Below are 19,513 nucleotides of genomic sequence, written 5' to 3'. Positions count from 1 at the left end.
TTTACTCTCTATTTTCTTTCATAACTTTAATTACAATTAAAGAGATAGTCACAATCCTAACAGTCGATAATTAAACTCTTCTCCCCGATCATTTCACCCCAGAATTTTACTAATCATAATTTACTCTTTGTAACAAATACTTGAAGCTCTCTTAATCCAGTATAACGATCATTAGATAGCAAAATGATTGTTAATTGTGACAAAAGTTAATTGATTAACAATTAAAGACGAAAAATCGAGAGACACCTATTGGAATATCAAATAACTAGTTCGATGTTGACTCGAAATTGATGAGCGAAGATGAGAATGAAATCTTACTCAGATTATTAATAATAATTTAATTGTTTTCGTAATTAAATTTATCATCAGTTTAGTTTTTTTTTAATTAAAGTGTTTTAATGAATTAAATTTTTCCTGTTTGGTCAATTCTCGTTTTGAATCATCAAAAAGTAACATAATTTTTAGATTGACTGATGATCTTTGTTATGGATTATTTGTTATTGTCTTGGTGATCCGAATGTTATTCAAATTATCAATTAATATATATGAATTTGTTGAACAATTAATAGTACAATAGTTGTAAATTGTTAAAATCTAATGTGATTGTTAACCTTTTGATCATCTGTAACCTTTTCTAATTGTTTCTCTTGGTCCAATTTTCCTTGTTACCCTTTGATTGTCAAAGGACAAAATTAAGATGCTATTGTTTTGTTGCTCTTCATTCACAGAATAATTTTGTTGTAAATGTATTTTATTGAGAAATTGTGATTTAAATCAATGGGAAACACTTAGAATCTCTTGTTTTTGTTGATCAGATTCCAAATCTTTTTGTAAACATCTATGGATAATTTAAAAGTGGCCGAGAAAAAAAAATCTCTAATGGAAAAGGTCAATCCTGTTCCAGGTATCGGGATAATTATGGCGATGATCTCTGGTGTTTTTCTAGCCACTGGGAGTTTAACTGTTAAACTAATCACATCTCTTTCTGGAATCGAAATTGTTGTTGCTCGGTGAGTACAAGAATTATGGAAACAATTAGCAGTGAATTAACTGTAAACGCGTTTTCTATTCGTCATTATCATTCACAGGGCGATATTTATGATCTCCGTTATTTCCTTGATAATTTTACACCAAAAGGATTCGTTGATTCCTCCAGTGGGTGAACGGTTTCCGTTGATATTAAGATCGATACTTGGATGTGGTTCGCTAATTTTATCTTACTCATCGATTAAATTGATTCCTCTTGGTGATTCCCAGTCGATTGTATTTTCATCGCCAGTGTTTATCTCGATACTTGGATGTTTACTTCTTAACGAGCCCTGCGGTGTTGTCCAAATAATCGCCGTTTGTGCAACCATATTAGGAATTTTTCTAATTTCAAGGCCAAGTTTCATATTCCCCCATGACGGTATTCCAATCAGTCCAGCATCAGATCGAACCATTGGTATTACGATGGCTTTGTGCGCTTGTATTGGTGCATCTCTTTGTTTCATTTGCATTCGAAGGTTACAAAAAACCTCGACATCCGTTGTCGTCTTTTGGTACTCATTCTTTTGCGTTATCGGCGGTCTAACGGTCTCTTATATAAATGGTACACTTGCCTTACCTGCGAAACCAATTGAATATGGTTACCTGTTCATCTGTGGATTAGCTGGTCTTATTGGCCAAGGTTTACTTACCTTTGCACTAAAGATTGAACATGCTGGACCCGTTTCATTGGCTCGAGCCACTGAGATTATCATGGCTTTTAGTTATCAGGTCATTATCGTTGGTGAAAGTGTTTCAATCTATTCAATTATCGGTGCTACAATCATCGGATGCAGTGTTATCCTTGTAGCTTTTCATAAATGGTATTTAAATGACCAACTGAGATTTAAACGTATCTTTTGTTGTCAAAAGCAACAATCAGCTGAGAGTCAGTTTGATTCATGTTGATCAATTTTATTATTTAGAGAACAAAAAAAAAGTTATTTTAGTTTATTGAATCAACTACATTCTAATGATCATAAGTCAGTTTTGTGCCTTATATCATATTCACAACTGACCATCAAATCTCAATCAAAGATCTCAACTCGACAATTAATTTAGTGAGAAAGTATTTATTTTTCTTTCATCAATGTTATGTTTACTTTTAATGGACAAATAGTATTGTCTCTCTCCTTGTAATTACTAAAAACTCTTAAAAACCCACATGTAAACGTAATTATCTTTTATAAATGAAAATAGAATTAAAATAAAAAGTGAAATAATTGTTTCGATTATTAATTTTCCGTATCATTAAACTAACGATTGATGGTAAAATATTGATACAGATTCGAAGCCAAGGAAACAAATATTAGCATTTAAGAAACAAACTAGATGAGCTATCATTATCTATCGATTTTTCCGTCTACTTTCAAACAATCAATTCGATAAATCAAAACAATTAACTTACTCGAAAAGTTGATCGAAAACTTTTCTTTCATATCAGTTTATTTTCAAACTACTCCCTCTCTCTCTCCTTCTCTCCCTCTCTCAATCCATCATCTTATCCTCTTTAAAATCTTAATCACACAAAATCTTATTCACAACAAGTCGAATTAAAATCAGAATTAATTACAAATCGTATTACGATTAAGCAGAGAACGAAAAACTTACCGCCATCTGTTGGAATATCGAGTAACCATGTTGTAGGAGTTTTTCTCTCGAAATTGATGAGCGCAGGTAAAAGTAGAATCTCAATCAGATGGTTAATAATAATTTAATTATTTTCGAAATTAAATCAGTTTCTTTTTTCTAATTAAAAGTATTTTATTACGACCTTTCTTTCAATCCAAGTTATTTTATCTTCTAACCTCTTTTGATTGAAAAGTGTACCAGAATCTTGTTCCTTGTGAGACTATTGTTTTGGTTTATTGTTTCTTCCCTTTGGATTGATTGTTTGATTAATATGTCATTTGTTTAATCATTGAGTTTTAATGGACCATTTAAATTGGTTAGTGATTTCAACGTTGTTACTTTAATCAAAAATGTAACATTTTCCAATAAGCAACCATTGATTACAATTAGGTGAGATATTATCAATTTCTAATCCATAACATTTTCCATTTTCTCGTTTTTTTTGTCACATTTTTTTCTTCATTTTTTTCTCCTAACTGTTACCTGATCTCTTTATTATCTAATCCATTTTCAAATACCTCTGATCAAATCTCACAAATTAGCTCTCCAACTCCTTCTCTCTGCCCATTGTCCACTCAATTACCATTAGTATCTTTGGTTAAGCCTCAGAATTTATGCTTGATCTGTATTGTCTCCTTGGTCTTTCTCTTTCTCTCTCTTTCTAATTTCCCCGGTCGCCATTTTGATCGTGTTTACCTTTTACTATTTCAGTGAATTTTATGTCCTCTCATTACCCATAGATCACCACCAACCCTTATTCACTCTTCCTACACTGAACAACCCGCACAATTAACTAAAATTATCAATTCGATTTGTCACATTTTTCCCTCCTTGGACATATCAATTTCTTTAATAATTTTTTTTTCTATTCTATTTGGATCTTCTTTCTCCTTTCTTTTAATTGCATCGTCATTTTAATGACTATTTTATTGACCCCAAACACTTGGAAGTATTTTCATCACAATGATTGAGAGAAAAAGAGTTTCCCAGTCGCCGCCATATTGGTATTTTCGTCAACATGCAACATCATTGGTCTTTCAGCTTTTTCTCAGTAATTCTTTTCTCTTTTTCTCTCTCTCTCACTCACACACTTTTCCCCTTCTCTTTTCTCTTTCAGACTGAAAGAAAAAGTGTAAAGGTTAAAGTAAGAGTGCGATGATCAAATAGAGAAAAGAAATAGTAATAGAATTTCAATGAACAATTTCATCTCTTCTGTTTCTGCGCAACCCAAATGGTTATTAAAGTGCAAGCTTGTGATTTCTTATGTACAGTTTTCCGCTTCTTTCTCATCCCATTCCCTTCATCACTTTTATCCCTCTTTCATTTTAATCCAACCAAGCCCATTACAATTCTCCCTTGTATTTTACTTTCTTTTCTTCTTCTGTCTTTCCCTCTGTCTTTTTTCTCTACCCAACAGTCTATTTAACTGTTATTGCTCCTTTTTCCTTCATCATTTACCTTTGTCGAAAATTATTATTTTCGATTTCTCTCTCTCTCTCTCTCTCTCTCTTCTTCTATTTTCTCTTGTTATCAATTATGACATTATTTTCTCTTTTCAATTTCTCTTTTTTTAGGTTAATTTTTCCAAAAGATTCGATATTCGTTGATCTTGATGACGATTCCAATGTAGGTTCAGAGATCAATCTCTTCTCCCAGTTAAAACTCAGAAAAGTTGAAAAACGAAAAGTCATCAAACAGAACCAACAATGGAAAAGATTCCAGTAAGTTCAAGACAATCAAGGTTAATTGTCCAAATGAATAAACAACTTTCACAATTAAACAGTAAAAAATGTTCAACTCCCACACTCTGGTGTCTTTTCTCCCGCCTCTCTATCCAAACTCACGCGCAAAATCTTTAAATTAAATTGTTTCACGTCACTTTTGAATAATTTGTGTTCACTATGTGAGAATCAATCATCTGTTTAAATTGAAAGGCTGGTTAATCATTGATCTTTATGATGATTCACTGATAATGATCAATACTATTATTAATATGATATGACCATTTTTCAATCTAATTGACAGCTTTTCTTAAAGTTACAATCAAAAGCAATTGCGATGTATTCTGGTGTAACTAAAAATGTAATGGACAACGAGGCGATAATTACTCAATCATCAACAACAATTAATCCTTTCAGACAGGGTCCAGTAACACCATCAAGACGTCCACCTCCACGTGCACCTCCCAAAACCCGACGAGCTCGACGAAAAAATTACCTACTCAACCTTCAGAAACCAACTAGTCAATTTGAACTGTTTCGAGATGTTAAATTTTTACGTCAATTCTTTTCTGTCTTTTCACCTATCGATCGATGTGTCCTTGCACAGGTAAGTTCTCATTTGAACGCCTACAATTTTTTACCTTCCATTTTCGATTTACGATCGTAATCTTTTAATTTGATTTCTTTTTCTTCTCTCAGGTTTGTTTGAAATGGAAGGATGTTTTATACAGTGATCCAGGATTTTGGAGAGGACTTTTACCTGTTATTTATTATAACGATCTAAGAAGGATACCCGATAAACCTAATTTAGATCATCTTAATACTAATTGTATTTCTTATCATTTACGAACAAAGTTACGAACTCAGGAATCTAATGAGTCAAATGATTCCACTCGAAGTGATTCCTCTTTTGATGATTCCTACAGTGGTTATCCAACGACAGTTCGAGCCAGTTTATATGCGAGTATTGAGAAAAGAGGGTTCGATTGTATTTGTCTCTATTCTGCGTCCGATGCCGATGTCTTTGATTTTGCCAGTCGAGTTTCACCTTCTACACTTAGAATAATTACTTATGGGTCCATTAGATGTTCGACTATCACAGACAAAGGATTGGATATTTTTCTAGCTTCGCTTAGTCAATCATTGAGAAAATTTGAAATTATTGGTGAGAATTGAATCAATTTTGACATTTCTCTTTTTCTTTCTTCAGTTTTGACAACAAGAAAATTCTATTAATAATATATTCTTAACTCTCTTCCTATTCAGGTTGCAATGAAATAAGTGATTCTGGACTATGGACAAGTTTGGTACCTCATTTAGACAGTCTGACCATTCGCGATTGTATAAACGTTGGCGATGAGACTATCGCTGCAACCTCACAAATGTTACCAGAATTGCGAGAACTGTGCCTTCAGGTGAGTAATTGAATTGAATTTGATTGATTAAATTCAAATAAATAATCTTTTGTAATTTACTTTTCAGACGTATCATATGTCCGATGCTAGTACTACCTTTTTTAGTGCCGTCACAATGAGAGGAAAACTTCGAGCCATTCGATTAGAAAATTGTTGGGAAATGACCAATCAAGGAGTTCTAAACATTTGTTCGAGTCTTCCTTATCTTGAGAAGTTATCACTTCTAGGATGTTCTAAGGTATTATTTTTAGTCTACAAACAAACAAACAGTAAACTGAACATATGCTTAATATTTTATCAATATTTACTCTATTTATTATTATCTTCAATAGATAACCGATGATTGTGTTGAATTAATTTCGGAGAATTTAAAAAACTTGAAACTTCTCGATTTATCTTGGTGTAATCGGATAACCGATGTTGGTATTGAGGCCATTGCTTGTGATTTTGCTCCAACACTTACAGATTTAATTGTCGACAGGTAAATAAATCATAATCATCTAATCGATAATTACTAATCTATTTATTAATTTTGCTTAGATGTCAGAGTATTTCCGATCACTCGATGAGTTTTGTCTCTGCGATGCCCTATCTACATACATTTACTTTTCGTTGGTGTCCCAATATCAGTGATTATGGTGTTCAAATTTTGAGCACATCGAAAGCAGTCAAAGTACTTTCACTGGCGGGTGAGTGTTGATTATATAAATTGTCTGGCTTCATTACGAACTTAATTTCTCGCCCACTTATTCGAGTAATTACATAATACTATTATAATTTATTTTCTACCCACAGGATGTCCACTTATTACAGTTAATGGTTTAAGACATTTAACATCGTGCCAACAATTGGAGGAAGTTGAACTGACCAATATCTCAGCAGCATCACCAGAAATAATCGCTGAACTTAAAGACAGATTACCTAATTGTGAATTCATAACGTGAAATTGAGCACCAAAAATTAACTGCCCACCACAATGATTACGATTTGAAACAAGATATAATCAACTAATGACAATACTCAACATTATGGTAGGAATACCATGGAGAGTTTGATAACCAATTGGAAAAATTTGACATAGAAAAGGTTAAATAAGATAAATAATAACTGGTCAATGGTCAACAGAAAAGCACATTTATATTAATATATAAATACACATTCACCTTGATCAACTGCAAAGTTGAAATTTACACCTTAATCAATTAACTAGTCACAATCTAGTCCAGCTCTTAACTAATATTTACTTTCCGATAGCTGCTCCTTTAGTTATATTAATCCAATTATTAATATTATAATCAATATACAGATATCATATATCCTTTATATTAATACTAATAATAAGAACCCTTCACTCCCTCAATCCAATTATATCAAGATAATTAGTTAATCAATAACATTTTTGTTAACTAATTGATCAAAATGAAGGAAAAACAACCCAACTAAATTAATAATATAAAGAGTTTCAAATCAGCTATCAATTCAAAATTGAGATAACAATTAATCCAATTGATACTTTATTTGATCCTCTTTCTTTTATGATGATAATTTTTGTTTTAAATCAATTTAATTGTAATTTACTTTGAACACAACATACACACAACACACTCACACACACACAAACTAAATCATTCCAGTAATTTATTTTTTATCATAAAATAAACCTTCAATTATGTGTATTACATTGTATCAACATCTCTATTAGAAAATTGTTTAACTTGATTGTCATTTTATCATCAATTAAATGATGCATATTTTTTTGCAGCTTCAATCAATTAAATTAATAATTTATTTCCTAAAATCTCATATGGATTGTAATCTTTATTATTTCTTTCGACTACTTCATGGCTTCCGAATAATATGTTCAGTTTTCTTTAAATTAGTTCGAGATCATAATAAGCAAACTATTAATTAGTTATTAATATTAGTTAATTAACTAATTGTCGATTACAATGTCGAGTGCGCCATCTATTGGCTCAGTGGAAAATAATTTTCCTCGGCTTCGAGTCTATAAAATTGAGCTTTTTAAATCAGGTGTTGTCTCAGATTCTGTCATTTAAATTGATTGTTTTACTTAAATGTTTTTGCTACAATCAACAAATTGTACGATTTAAAGTGGATAGTGATGTCAACACTGTTACTTTCTTTCAACAATTGGTCAACTTTTAGTTATTGACTGTCTCAATCTCAGGTAAGATGTTTGAATCTTTTTCTTTGTCTTAATGTTTTCATCTTTTTGTTGTTATTTTCCTTTAAGGTATAAAATGACCTCTTCGGGCTTTTTTTGTTTCCGTCATTTTTTTCATTTTTTGGTCATATTAAGAATCATTTTTAGTGCTTCATGAATGTCACTAATCTTTGTAGATATTTATGTTCTTTTTTATTTTCTCTTTGCATTGATTCTAATTCACTTTTTCTGTTTTTTTTCTCTTCACTTTTTTCTACTTTTAGAAGCTGGTAATTCATCGGTATTACAAGAACGATGGTCTGGTTTTGACACACGGATTTTGGTTCTTTATTAAATTATTATAAACAAAGCCGAGGAAGAGAGAGAGAAAGAGAGAGAGAAATGAAAATGTATTTTGCAAGTCTCTTTGTATTATGTTTACTCCTCCATTTTTCAACTACAATTTCATCGAATCGAGTAATTGAACTTAATGAGAAATTTTTAGATATTTATAAAAGAGATGGTGCTAATCCATGGTTGGTAATGTTTTATGCACCTTGGTGCCATCACTGTAAACAATTGGAACCTACTTATGCTCTTGTAGCACAATCAATACACAATGAAGACATCGGAGTTTTAGTATCTCGAGTTGATTGTACTAAGTACACATCAATTGCCACTCATTTTAGTGTCCGAGGTTTTCCAACGATTCTTTATATTCACGGAAATCGAATAGTTGAATTTCTAGGTGACAGAACACTCGATGATATAGTTGATTTTGGCAAAAGACTTACAGGGTAAGTAGAAAATTAACACAATCAATAGAGAATCAAATTGTAATTTGTATTTATACTCTTTTCTTCAGACCATCTTCCCGCTTTATTAGAAATTGCAACGATATTGATCGACTTCGTAAACAACACCAAGTAATTGTCACTCATTTCGGACCAAATCCAGTTTGGTCTAATTTCACAGAAATGGCCGATTCTCTACATTCAACTACCTGGTTCTACCATTCACTTTCATCCTGCGAAAAGTATTCTGATAACTCTATTTATATACTTAAATCTTCAAGTTTAGGCCATGAACTTAATCTTAAATATGGTAAAAGCGATTATAACGATTCTAATAATTGGACTGAATTTTTCTAACTTTTTTCTAACTTTTTTTCAGAAAATAATAGTGATAACTCATTGAAGGAATGGATTTATGCCAATAAGTTTCCTCATTTCGTCAAAATCTCTCACGCTAATCTCAATCAATTGCTACACTCAGGTATTCATAAATTACTAGATAATAGTGTAAACTGATTGTTTAATTGATATTCTCTATTATTTGTAGGTAAATTATTGGCCATTGCAATTGTCGAGGAAGTTAAATCAACTGGTAGATTGGCAACTCAACAACATGTTAATTTCAAAAATATGATTGAAAATATTGCTCATTCATTTGATGATAAAGATAAATTTATCTTTTGTTGGACATCTTTCCTTGAATTGATTAATTCAATTGCCATGCACACAATTGAACCAATTCCTAATTTCATAGTGATCAACTCAACCACTTTACAATATTATCGAGTTGAAGATGAACCAAATTCCCAAAATATTAAAACTCTTCTAACTAAATTAAGAGATGGAGATGTCAATTTAAGAGTAAGAACTTTTTCTTCATCCTTTCAACTGTTAGTCCAATCTAATTATGTTTATACCTTTAATTAATTTCAGCCATCAGGAGGGGACAATTATCATCATCGATTAATCCGATGGGCATTTGATGGTTACAGTTCGTTATCCAATATGTACAAAGGGAATCCTATTCTTACAGTTTTGGTCTTTGGTCTTCCGATGATATTTTTATCGATAATTATTTACTCTTCCTGTTGTTCTGACGTGTTTGAAGCAAGAGACGAAGAGGAAGACGAAGATGATGAAGGTAAAATCCTTAATTGCTACAAAACAACGATTAAGATTATTAACACTCGTTTTATTATTATTTTTCCCTTCTCATTAGATTATAGTCATGATAAACAAGACTAACGAATTAAAATCAAACCTTAAATCGAGATGAAATTCACTCAACATTCAATTTGATTGTTCCATCTACTAATGTATTCCATTGATTGATTTTGATCAATCTTAAAGTATAAAAAACCATCTTTATACTTATTTGTCTTAATCATGATGCTTAATTGTCTTTCATTTAAACTCAACAATTATAAGCAATTCAACATTTACATTACTTGCCACTTAATTTTATCCAAAATCATTAATCACTTTGGCCCAGTAAAATCTACAACAAGATGATTGGATGATTCCGTTTGGAATATGATTAATTTATAATTAATCATCAACCGAGATTAATTATAGACCAGAACTTTGAGTTACGATTAAAAATTAAATCGTAACAATATCGATATCGGCAAGATTGAGTTTCTTTCAACGAAACGAACTCAGATTCCATAAGAAATTGATTGTTTCATAGTATTTTCTATTAATTATCAGCAGTTAATTTAGTAAATCGTTAGTTTTAATTTTAAATTCAGTTGACAATTAACTCCAATTCATTTATATTTCGACCTTATCAAGAAAAGGCAAAAGAAATTTTATCAAGATGATTATGATTCAAATAATTTACTTGGTTTATTTTAATCATGAAACGATCAATATTAATTAATCACTTTGATTCAGTAACGTACACAATTATTTCTCAATGATATTAACTCTAATCTTTTCTTAATTATCTTGATTCAATCCATAATCATGAAGACTCTATGAATGATAATAGTTATCACTAATTAACTAATGATAAAAACTCAACAATGAGATATTGATCATTTTATATGATCAAACGATTTACTTAATTGCCCAAATGTATCAATTTAAATGTTAATCTATTGAAATTGATAACTCAAGTTAATTTTTACTCTCAAAAACTAATCTCAATTAGTTAATCAACTAATCAATCCAACGATTAATCAACAATCTACTTTTTAACAATAATCAAAGTCAATTCTTTGTACAGATTAATCAGAGTATCTTTAGATTGAAATTGATTTGATAAGGAGAAAGACCCAAACAATTAAAGTGATTTGATGCGAATTATTATCATCTCATCATCTTCGTCTTCTTCATCATCTCTGTTACCAAGAGATTTTTTCTCTTCTCTTTCTTTTTCTCTGTCTAAATTTACCTTGTAAGTTGTTTTTCTGTTGGTGAGGTTATTTCATTTTCCTCTTTCATAGTAAATCAATTGGTGTTAAATTGTTTCTCTCTCTTGTTGACGTTTTCTTAATTTGTGATTTTAATCGTAATCATGTCTCCATATTTGAATAATCTCGTTCAAATGAAACATTTAATTAAACCTCAATGTTACCATTTGATTAATCAAAGTGTTAAATTTTCCTCTGCCCGATCAACAACAAAGCTTTTCATCAATGGTCAATTTGTTGAGTCCAAATCGGATAAATGGATTGATATTCATAATCCAGTGAGTATTTTGATTTAATTTAGTACCTTAAATCTTGACGATTACCTGATTGTTTGCGAAAACAAATGAACAAATTCATTTTGTTACTATTTGTTTTTCTTTGCGCAATCATTATTTGGATTACGGATTAAGACCTGAATTTGATTGTTATTTTTTTTCTATTCTGATTAATTGATCAACAGGCTACAAATGAAGTTATATCAAAAGTACCTTTGTCAACTCAACAAGAAATGGACGACACTGTTTCTGCTGCCAAAGAGGCCTACAAGAGTTGGTCTCAAACCTCATTAATCAGTCGACAACAATATTTGTTTAAATATCAGAATCTTGTTAAGAGTAACATGGTGAGTGAATAGAAATGATTGATTGTTTCCAATGAAATTGACTTGATTTTGTGTGTTAATTGTTTAGAAACGATTGGCTGCCATCATAACCGAGGAACAGGGTAAAACAAAGGCCGATGCGGAGGGCGATGTGTTCAGAGGATTACAGGTAATCGAAGTGGCCTGTGCTGCTCCAAGTCTTTTACTTGGACAAAGTTTTGAGTCGGTGGCCAAAGATATGGACACAATTAGCTATCGAATACCTTTAGGTGTTTGTGCTGGAATAACACCTTTCAATTTCCCAGCTATGATTCCCCTTTGGATGTTTCCAATGGCCATTGTTTCCGGAAACACTTTTGTGATCAAACCCTCTGAACGTATTCCTGGTGCTTGTATGATGCTCATGGAGCTTTTGAATGAAGCTGGTGTCCCACCGGGTGTTGTTAATGTTTTCCATGGACAACATGATGCAGTTAATTTTATCTGCGACCATCCAGCAATCAAAGCGATCTCATTTGTTGGAGCTGATACAGCGGGTAAACACATTTACGCTCGAGGTGCTGCCAATGGAAAACGAGTTCAATCCAACATGGGTGCCAAAAATCATGGTGTTATCATGCCAGATGCCAATAAGGAAGATACTCTTAATCAAATTGCTGGTGCCGCTTTTGGTGCCGCTGGCCAAAGATGCATGGCCTTGTCAACCGCAATATTTGTCGGTGAATCAGCCAAATGGATCCCTGAACTTATCCCTAGAGCCAATAAACTAAAAGTTAACGCGGGTCACATTGAGGGTGCCGACATTGGGCCAGTTATTTCACCTCAAGCCAAGGAAAAGATTTGTAATCTGGTTGATAGCGGAGTTAAAGAAGGTGCCAAATTAATTCTCGATGGTCGTGGTATTAAAGTTCCTGGTTTTGAGAAGGGTAATTTCATCGGTCCAACCATTTTAACCGATGTAACAACTTCCATGAAATGTTATAAGGAGGAAATTTTCGGACCAGTTTTAGTTATTCTGACTGTTGACACTCTCGATGAAGCAATTAACTTGATCAATTCCAATCCCTACGGTAATGGTACCGCTATTTTCACTCGTAACGGAGCAACTGCTCGTAAATTCACCAACGAAATTGACGTTGGTCAAATTGGTGTTAATGTTCCCATTCCAGTTCCATTGTCAGTATTTTCATTCACTGGAACTCGAGGCTCTTTCCATGGAGAAAATCATTTCATGGGACAAATGGGCATCAATTTCTACACTGAAACCAAAACAATTACTCAATTGTGGAGGAAATCAGATGCTACCGGTTTCGAATCAACCACTGCAATGCCAGTGATGAAATAATTAACCAACAATTAAAAATGATATTTTTTATTTACATCAGTTGATTAAAGGATTCCCAACAACTTATACCGAATGACATTAAATGATTTCTAATTTTTTACGACTCATTTACCAGTTAATTGTCAAGGTTTCCCATTCGCTAATTGTTATTGTAAATTAATTTAGTTATTTTCGCGAATTAAATATTCTAAATCAATTGGAAGTAATTCTGGAACCAATGGATTCAATAAAAGTGCAATTCTCGTAAATTTTCATAAGATCACTTAATCGAATTTCGGATCGTCACCAATTAACCTTTTCTTTGACGAAAATCGTTCGTTTCGTTCGTAAAAAGTTTAATTCTCTCATCATTTTGTGTGTCGTTCTCTTCTCATCTTATGAACGAAGTATCAATCAAGTAATTAGAACTTTTCAGAATTTCTTTTCTTTTTTTTCTAATTATCATGGTTACATAACATTTCTCTTTTTCTCCTCAATTTCACAATTTTCTCTTTCTTATTGTCCCTTTTTCTTTATTTTCTTTTCTTTTGATAATTTACCTTGTCCTTCTCTCTCATTCTCTTTTGTCTAATTTTCAATTTGATCTATTTCTCAATTTAATTGTTGCCAAATTTTCACCTCTTTCGCCACTTTCGTCGAGGTTCAAACTGAATGATTCAGATTCGGCTGAAAGTGAGTGTCCCTTTGATGCGCAATCAGATGGCGATTGTTATGAATTCCAATGGAGTCAAAGGAGCTCAACTCAAATCGGTTTTCTGCGCAGGGGAAAAGAAAAATTCTCCCCACTGAGTCGAACTCGACTAAGAGCTTGTGACTCACTTGAATGGCTCAACAATCATCATCATCGCTGTTTCTTTCATTTGTTTACAAATAATCCATTTTAAATTAAGTGAATTAAATTATTCACAATGATTTGGGAAAGACCGAGATTAGAGTTTTTTAATTTATATAATCAACTATTCATTTTGATCTCATGTTATATGTGCCTGGTTCAATGTATGAGTCAACAAGAGATGCAATCACTCAGGTTGGTTGGAACAATTTTCTTTTTCTTTCTTCTTCTTAGAAGTTCTAGTTTTTGCAAATAATTTGTTTTCTTTTTCTCTTTCTAATTTTAGGGATGAAGTCAAAGAAATGTTTTACCATGGGTATAATTCTTACATGGAGAAAGCTTATCCTGCTGATGAATTGATGCCTCTCTCGTGTAGAGGAAGATATCGTAACTCTGAGCCCAATCGAGGTGATATTGATGATGCCATGGGCAATTTTTCATTAACCCTTGTGGATACTTTGGATACTCTTGTGATATTTAATAATATCTCTGAATTTGAGCGAGGAGTTGCCCTGCTCATTCGAGATTTAACTTTTGATACTGATGTTGTTGTCTCAGTATTTGAGACCAATATACGAGTATTAGGTGGTCTTCTTAGTGGACATATTTTCGCTAATTACATTAGAGATCGTTGGAAAGATCACCTACAATGGTACAAAAATGAACTTCTTTTATTAGCTCAAGATTTAGGTTATCGTTTATTACCTGCGTTTAATACATCGACTGGGATACCACATCCTAGGGTAACTATTTTTTCAACCATGCTAATAACAATCATTGGACCCGATTATTAATCCTTGTTTTCCTTTATTCTTTTAGATAAATCTCAAGTTTGCAATGAGATCACCGCAAATAATTAATGTCAGGGAGACTTGTACTTCTTGTGCAGGAACAATGATACTCGAATTTGCAGCTTTAAGTCGATTAACTGGTGAACCAATTTTCGAGGTAATTTTAATAATCGTTTTTCTCTCTCACTCTCTACTTTTTCTACCCTTGAAATCTATTATTGAATTTTTCAAAACTATTTTCCTCTCTCTCTCTCTCTCTCTCTCTCTCTCCAGATTGCTGCTCGAAAAGCAATGGACTACTTATGGAATCAGCGACATCGATCAAGTGATCTTGTTGGTACAGTGTTAAATATTCACAATGGAGATTGGGTTCGTCGTGATTCTGGTGTTGGTGCTGGTATTGATTCATATTATGAATACCTTTTTAAAGGATACATTTTGTTAGGAGATGAAACTTATCTTCAACGGTTTAACCAACATTATAAGGGTATAATGAAATACATTAGTCAAGGTCCGCTGTTGGTTGACGTTCACATGCACCGTCCAAAAAGTAATGCAAAAAATTTCATGGACAGTTTGTTAGCTTTCTGGCCTGGATTACAAGTTTTGAAAGGTGACATTAAACCAGCAATTGCGACACACGAGATGTTATATCATGTTGCCCAACGTCACAATTTCTTAATACCGGAAGCATTTTCCATCAATGATTTCGAAGCTCATTGGAGTGGTCACTTTTTACGCCCTGAATTCATTGAGTCAACCTACTTTCTATTCAAAGCAACCGGTGACCATCATTACCTTGAAGTAGGTAAACAAGTGATGGAAGGTTTACAAAAATACACACGAACCCAGTGTGGATTTGCTGCAGTTAAAGATGTTCGAACCCGTGCAAAAGAAGATCGAATGGATTCTTTCTTCCTTACTGAAACTCTAAAATATCTTTACCTTTTATTCGCCTCCAAAGATGATCTAATTGTAGATTTAGATCAATTTGTCTTCACAACAGAAGCACATTTTCTACCTTTATCTTTATCATCTATGCAACTTGATGGAGTATCAAAATGGTCTTCAGACAAATCGGCTGATTCCTCTTCCTCTTCTCAACCATCACCACCGATTTCATCAAATTTACTCTCACCTTCAGCTTCATCTTTTTTGACCTTTGTCGATGAAAAGAAAGATGGAAGTTTGCAATATTTTCGTCATTGTCCAAATGTTAAGTATTTAATCAAAAAAGATCGTAAAGTCGACTATGTCCGTGACATTCGTGAGACATTAAAAGACTTCATTTCTAACCGTCGTGATGCTAGTTTAAAATACTCTCGATCATCGAGTCAATCGTCGTCATCCTATTCCTCATCTTCCTCGACAACATCTTCATGTTCATCAGAATACAGTGATAGTGTTGATATAAGTGAAAGACCTCTAAGTCTACAACCGCAAGATTTTTCGGCCTCAAATAAAGAGCATCTTGAGCTTATAAAGAAAATAGGAATAACTGTTGGTTTCACTTCTGATGGTCGAATTCAGTTAATCCATTCGGCCGCTACCGCTGAAAGTGTCGATCGTGGTATTGAAGGGGCACTTTTCATGCAGGAAATGGTTCGATTATCAAAACAACAAGTTAATCAATTCGTTTCAAAGCATCATTGGCTGCAATTTATTTCACCGACAACCGATAATCTTGTTACATTTAAATCTGGAATAGCTCAATTTGGCTCCCAGTTGAAAGAACCGATAACCGGATATTTATCGATTGCCGATCCAATCAAAGCATGTACAGAATTAACACCCGAATCTAAGTCATCTTTACTTGGTAAAATCGCAATTGTTGAAAGAGGTGAATGTACATTCGTCCAAAAAGCTCGAGTTGTCCAATCAGCAGGAGCAATTGGTTGTATAGTTATCGATGACCTGGTCGGTACAACCGAGGAAACAATTCCAATGTTTGCAATGTCCGGTGATGGTACTGATGATGTTAACATTGCGGTCACTTTTCTCTATCACCAACAAGGCCATTCATTGATGTGGCTTCTTAAAAAGAACAGCGATTTAATAGTAATTATAATGTCATCCGCTTACGCTGACGAGCATAACAAAGATGAAACAATTGGCAATAAAAACACCGATGAATTATCGTCATCATCAAACTCTGATCAACGTGATTCTGATTCGCGAGTTGAAGGTTTCGCCGAAATCACTGATATAACTCAACAGGTGATTGGAAATCCAAGTGATGATGAAGATGAAGAGAAAACATTGAAAGATGTTAACAGTGTTGTAAATAATTTCCATCATGATGTTACCTTAAAGTATCAACAATATTTCCAAGAAAATCTCAATTCAATCATCGAAGCATCAATTTTACAAGACGTTCTTTCCTCCCTGCAATCATCACTGAACATCATGAAAACAGTTTTCTCTGAGAAACAACCTAAAAAACAACAACAATTAGTCAAACAATTTAATGATGATAATACTAGAAAATATTTAAGTCCCTCTCGTGATAAATTAACTTTTAACCAACTAATTGAAAGCTATTCAATGTGTCCCATGGAATCAAGAAACTGACATTGGTCAACAATCAAAAGAAATCATGACAAAGACGAAATTGAATAATTATATTGTGTAAATTAAACTAAAAGGAATAACATCAAAATCATCACTACCATCAAACACTATTACAACTACTTTAACAATTAACTTAATTGTGAAACGCAAACAAATAATGTATATCATCTTTTTTATATATTATGTTGATTCAAATATAAATTATATTTTCTCTTAACTAATCACAGTTTAATTAACGAATTTCATTCAAGGGAATGACAATTAAAAAAGAGAGAGAGAGAGAGAGAGTAGTACAAATCTTTACTGTATAAGTTAATCAGTTAATCACAATTCGGGACAGAAATTAATTGAAAAGTTAAATCATTTCGCCTTTTGTATTAATAATACCTTGAACTTGATTCTGTTTATTTCACCAAAAAGCTAATCCGATTGTCACTAACTGTAAACAAGTGACAATATCAAGCGAAGATGATCTGAAACGAAATGCCATTGATATCGCTCGACAATTGCAAACACTCAAAGGTCTAAATGACGAGGAGAATTCTGAAGATGCAACTTATGGAATAGCTGGAAGAAAGACTATTCAAAAGCTGGAGAAACGCGCTAGACAAAAGCCTCGAACGGGAACATTGGACGTTGGCTTCCGACAACGATTCATGAAACTTTCAGCCGCTCAACTAGATGGAAGTAAGTACTTTATTAAATGTTTTGATCAATACTAATTCATGATTATACTCAATTTATTTCAGTTGCAACGCCGATTCTTGGAGGTATCCGTCGTAAGGAAACACTTAAAGCATTAGAACGTCGAAGTAAGGAAGTGATGGGAGCGAAGTCTGATGATCACGGAATGCAAACTCTTGGAATTGCTAATGAATTTATTCGTAATGAAATAGATCAACATTAGATTCTAAACAACGTCGACCACCAAATCCATATGGAGACAATGGAATGATCAATCAAGCCTTCGATTTATCTTCCGACGAGGAAATTGGCCCTTCCAAAGTCGCTCTGTCAATGTATAGAGGAATATACATAATTTTTGAATTTTTAATAAACGAACAAATTGTTGAAAGAATTGGTTGATCAATTTGATTAAAGGAAATTGAATCAAATCGATTTTCATAGTTACTTTTGAACGAAAACAAAAACAAAACAAAAGCAAACCTGAAAATTAAGTATCATTGACAAAGATTAATTTTACACATCAACTAGTAAATTGTTGTCAAAATTATTATCAATTAATCTCAAATCTAATCAGTGATTTAATTTTGACACTTAAAAATCAACTAAATGGTAAGTGATTAAACAAATGCAATAGACCGTTGAAAATGAATCTCTAGTACTAACTGAATATCTCTCGAGTCTAGTGATTATCACGATGATTAAACTTTCGTCTCTTTATTAATCAACTAATTGTTATTGTGAATTGTTTAGTTATTGTAACGAATTAAATCCTCGGTATCTTCTAAATCAATCGCAAGTAATTCTGGAAGCAATGGATCGGCTAAGAACGTAATTCCCAATTTATAAGATAAATCACAACTAAATCGCCTATTCAATACATCGCTCATCAATTATAACACCATCAGAACCTCAAAACGCAAGCCATACACACACATAATACCTTATTTATATACAAATATCATCATGATAAACATGATTCATTTTAATTTTCTCTTTGTTTATCCGTCGTGAAGTAACACTCATAAGGATGTCGAAGTAAGGGAGTGATGGGAGCGAAGTCTGATGATTATGGAATACAACCACTTGGAATTGCTAATGAATCTATTCGTAATAGATCAATATTGAATTCGAAACAATCACCGTCGACCATCAAATCAACATGAAACCAACAGAATCGTTACTAAATCTTGCGACGAGGAATTTGGTTCTTTAAAAGTTACCTTGTCAACGAATAATTAGTCCATCGTATAGAGAAAACTCAAACAACAGCAACAACATTTCAACGGGAACTCGAACCATCAACTTTAGATACTTTATATTTACAATTATAATTCTTATTTTACCTTCCACTTCTAATGGTAAATTCGAATCGCACCATGAAGAAGCACCAGAACAAATTGAATTAATGTAATAATCTTTTCTCGTTTTCTTTTAGGTTTTAAACAGCTAATGAAATTCCGTGATAATTTACTCAATTCAAAGCCATTCGAAAGTGAAAGGAGCGACTATACCGAAAG

At 32.7% G+C, this 19,513-nt stretch overlaps 5 protein-coding genes across 7 annotated transcripts; all 5 read left to right on the top strand.

The window, feature by feature from the left end:
- The first annotated feature begins 280 nt into the window (after positions 1 to 280).
- On the top strand, positions 281 to 2,249 carry LOC128387695 (solute carrier family 35 member G1-like). Its single transcript, XM_053346946.1, has 2 exons — positions 281 to 1,010; positions 1,089 to 2,249. The coding sequence occupies exons 1-2, from the start codon at positions 841 to 843 to the stop codon at positions 1,933 to 1,935; spliced, it is 1,017 nt and encodes a 338-aa protein (XP_053202921.1). The 5' UTR covers positions 281 to 840; the 3' UTR covers positions 1,936 to 2,249.
- Positions 2,250 to 2,715: 466 nt separating this feature from the next.
- LOC128386856 (F-box/LRR-repeat protein 16-like) lies at positions 2,716 to 7,597 on the top strand. 3 transcript variants are annotated; one of them, XM_053345960.1, is made up of 9 exons: positions 2,716 to 3,048; positions 4,233 to 4,379; positions 4,684 to 4,986; positions 5,079 to 5,544; positions 5,646 to 5,794; positions 5,862 to 6,032; positions 6,127 to 6,275; positions 6,335 to 6,483; positions 6,590 to 7,597. In XM_053345960.1, exons 2-9 carry the CDS (start codon positions 4,365 to 4,367, stop codon positions 6,736 to 6,738), a joined length of 1,551 nt encoding a protein of 516 aa, XP_053201935.1. In that variant the 5' UTR covers positions 2,716 to 3,048; positions 4,233 to 4,364; the 3' UTR covers positions 6,739 to 7,597. The 3 variants fall into 3 exon arrangements, with proteins under 3 accessions (XP_053201935.1, XP_053201952.1, XP_053201944.1); XM_053345977.1 differs by lacking the exon at positions 2,716 to 3,048 and adding an exon at positions 3,148 to 3,709; XM_053345969.1 differs by lacking the exon at positions 2,716 to 3,048 and adding an exon at positions 3,726 to 3,923.
- Positions 7,598 to 7,810: 213 nt separating this feature from the next.
- On the top strand, positions 7,811 to 10,194 carry LOC128386896 (protein disulfide-isomerase TMX3-like). The gene is made up of 7 exons (XM_053346012.1): positions 7,811 to 7,982; positions 8,243 to 8,755; positions 8,824 to 9,062; positions 9,132 to 9,233; positions 9,300 to 9,613; positions 9,686 to 9,893; positions 9,972 to 10,194. Exons 2-7 carry the CDS (start codon positions 8,361 to 8,363, stop codon positions 9,995 to 9,997), a joined length of 1,284 nt encoding a protein of 427 aa, XP_053201987.1. The 5' UTR covers positions 7,811 to 7,982; positions 8,243 to 8,360; the 3' UTR covers positions 9,998 to 10,194.
- A 960-nt stretch (positions 10,195 to 11,154) lies between these two features.
- Positions 11,155 to 13,181, top strand: LOC128386845 (probable methylmalonate-semialdehyde dehydrogenase [acylating], mitochondrial). Its single transcript, XM_053345950.1, has 3 exons — positions 11,155 to 11,447; positions 11,630 to 11,791; positions 11,859 to 13,181. The coding sequence occupies exons 1-3, from the start codon at positions 11,274 to 11,276 to the stop codon at positions 13,113 to 13,115; spliced, it is 1,593 nt and encodes a 530-aa protein (XP_053201925.1). The 5' UTR covers positions 11,155 to 11,273; the 3' UTR covers positions 13,116 to 13,181.
- Positions 13,182 to 13,761: 580 nt separating this feature from the next.
- On the top strand, positions 13,762 to 17,526 carry LOC128386794 (ER degradation-enhancing alpha-mannosidase-like protein 3). The gene is made up of 4 exons (XM_053345877.1): positions 13,762 to 14,142; positions 14,234 to 14,690; positions 14,767 to 14,895; positions 15,012 to 17,526. Exons 1-4 carry the CDS (start codon positions 14,024 to 14,026, stop codon positions 17,307 to 17,309), a joined length of 3,003 nt encoding a protein of 1,000 aa, XP_053201852.1. The 5' UTR covers positions 13,762 to 14,023; the 3' UTR covers positions 17,310 to 17,526.
- Positions 17,527 to 19,513: the final 1,987 nt, after the last annotated feature.

The sequence above is a fragment of the Panonychus citri genome, unplaced genomic scaffold (assembly GCF_014898815.1).
Source record: "Panonychus citri isolate SS breed McGregor unplaced genomic scaffold, ASM1489881v1 Contig00002, whole genome shotgun sequence".
Taxonomy (NCBI): Eukaryota; Metazoa; Arthropoda; class Arachnida; order Trombidiformes; family Tetranychidae; genus Panonychus; species Panonychus citri.
Note: the sequence above shows the minus strand (reverse complement) of the source record. Positions and strands in the feature narration are given on the sequence as shown.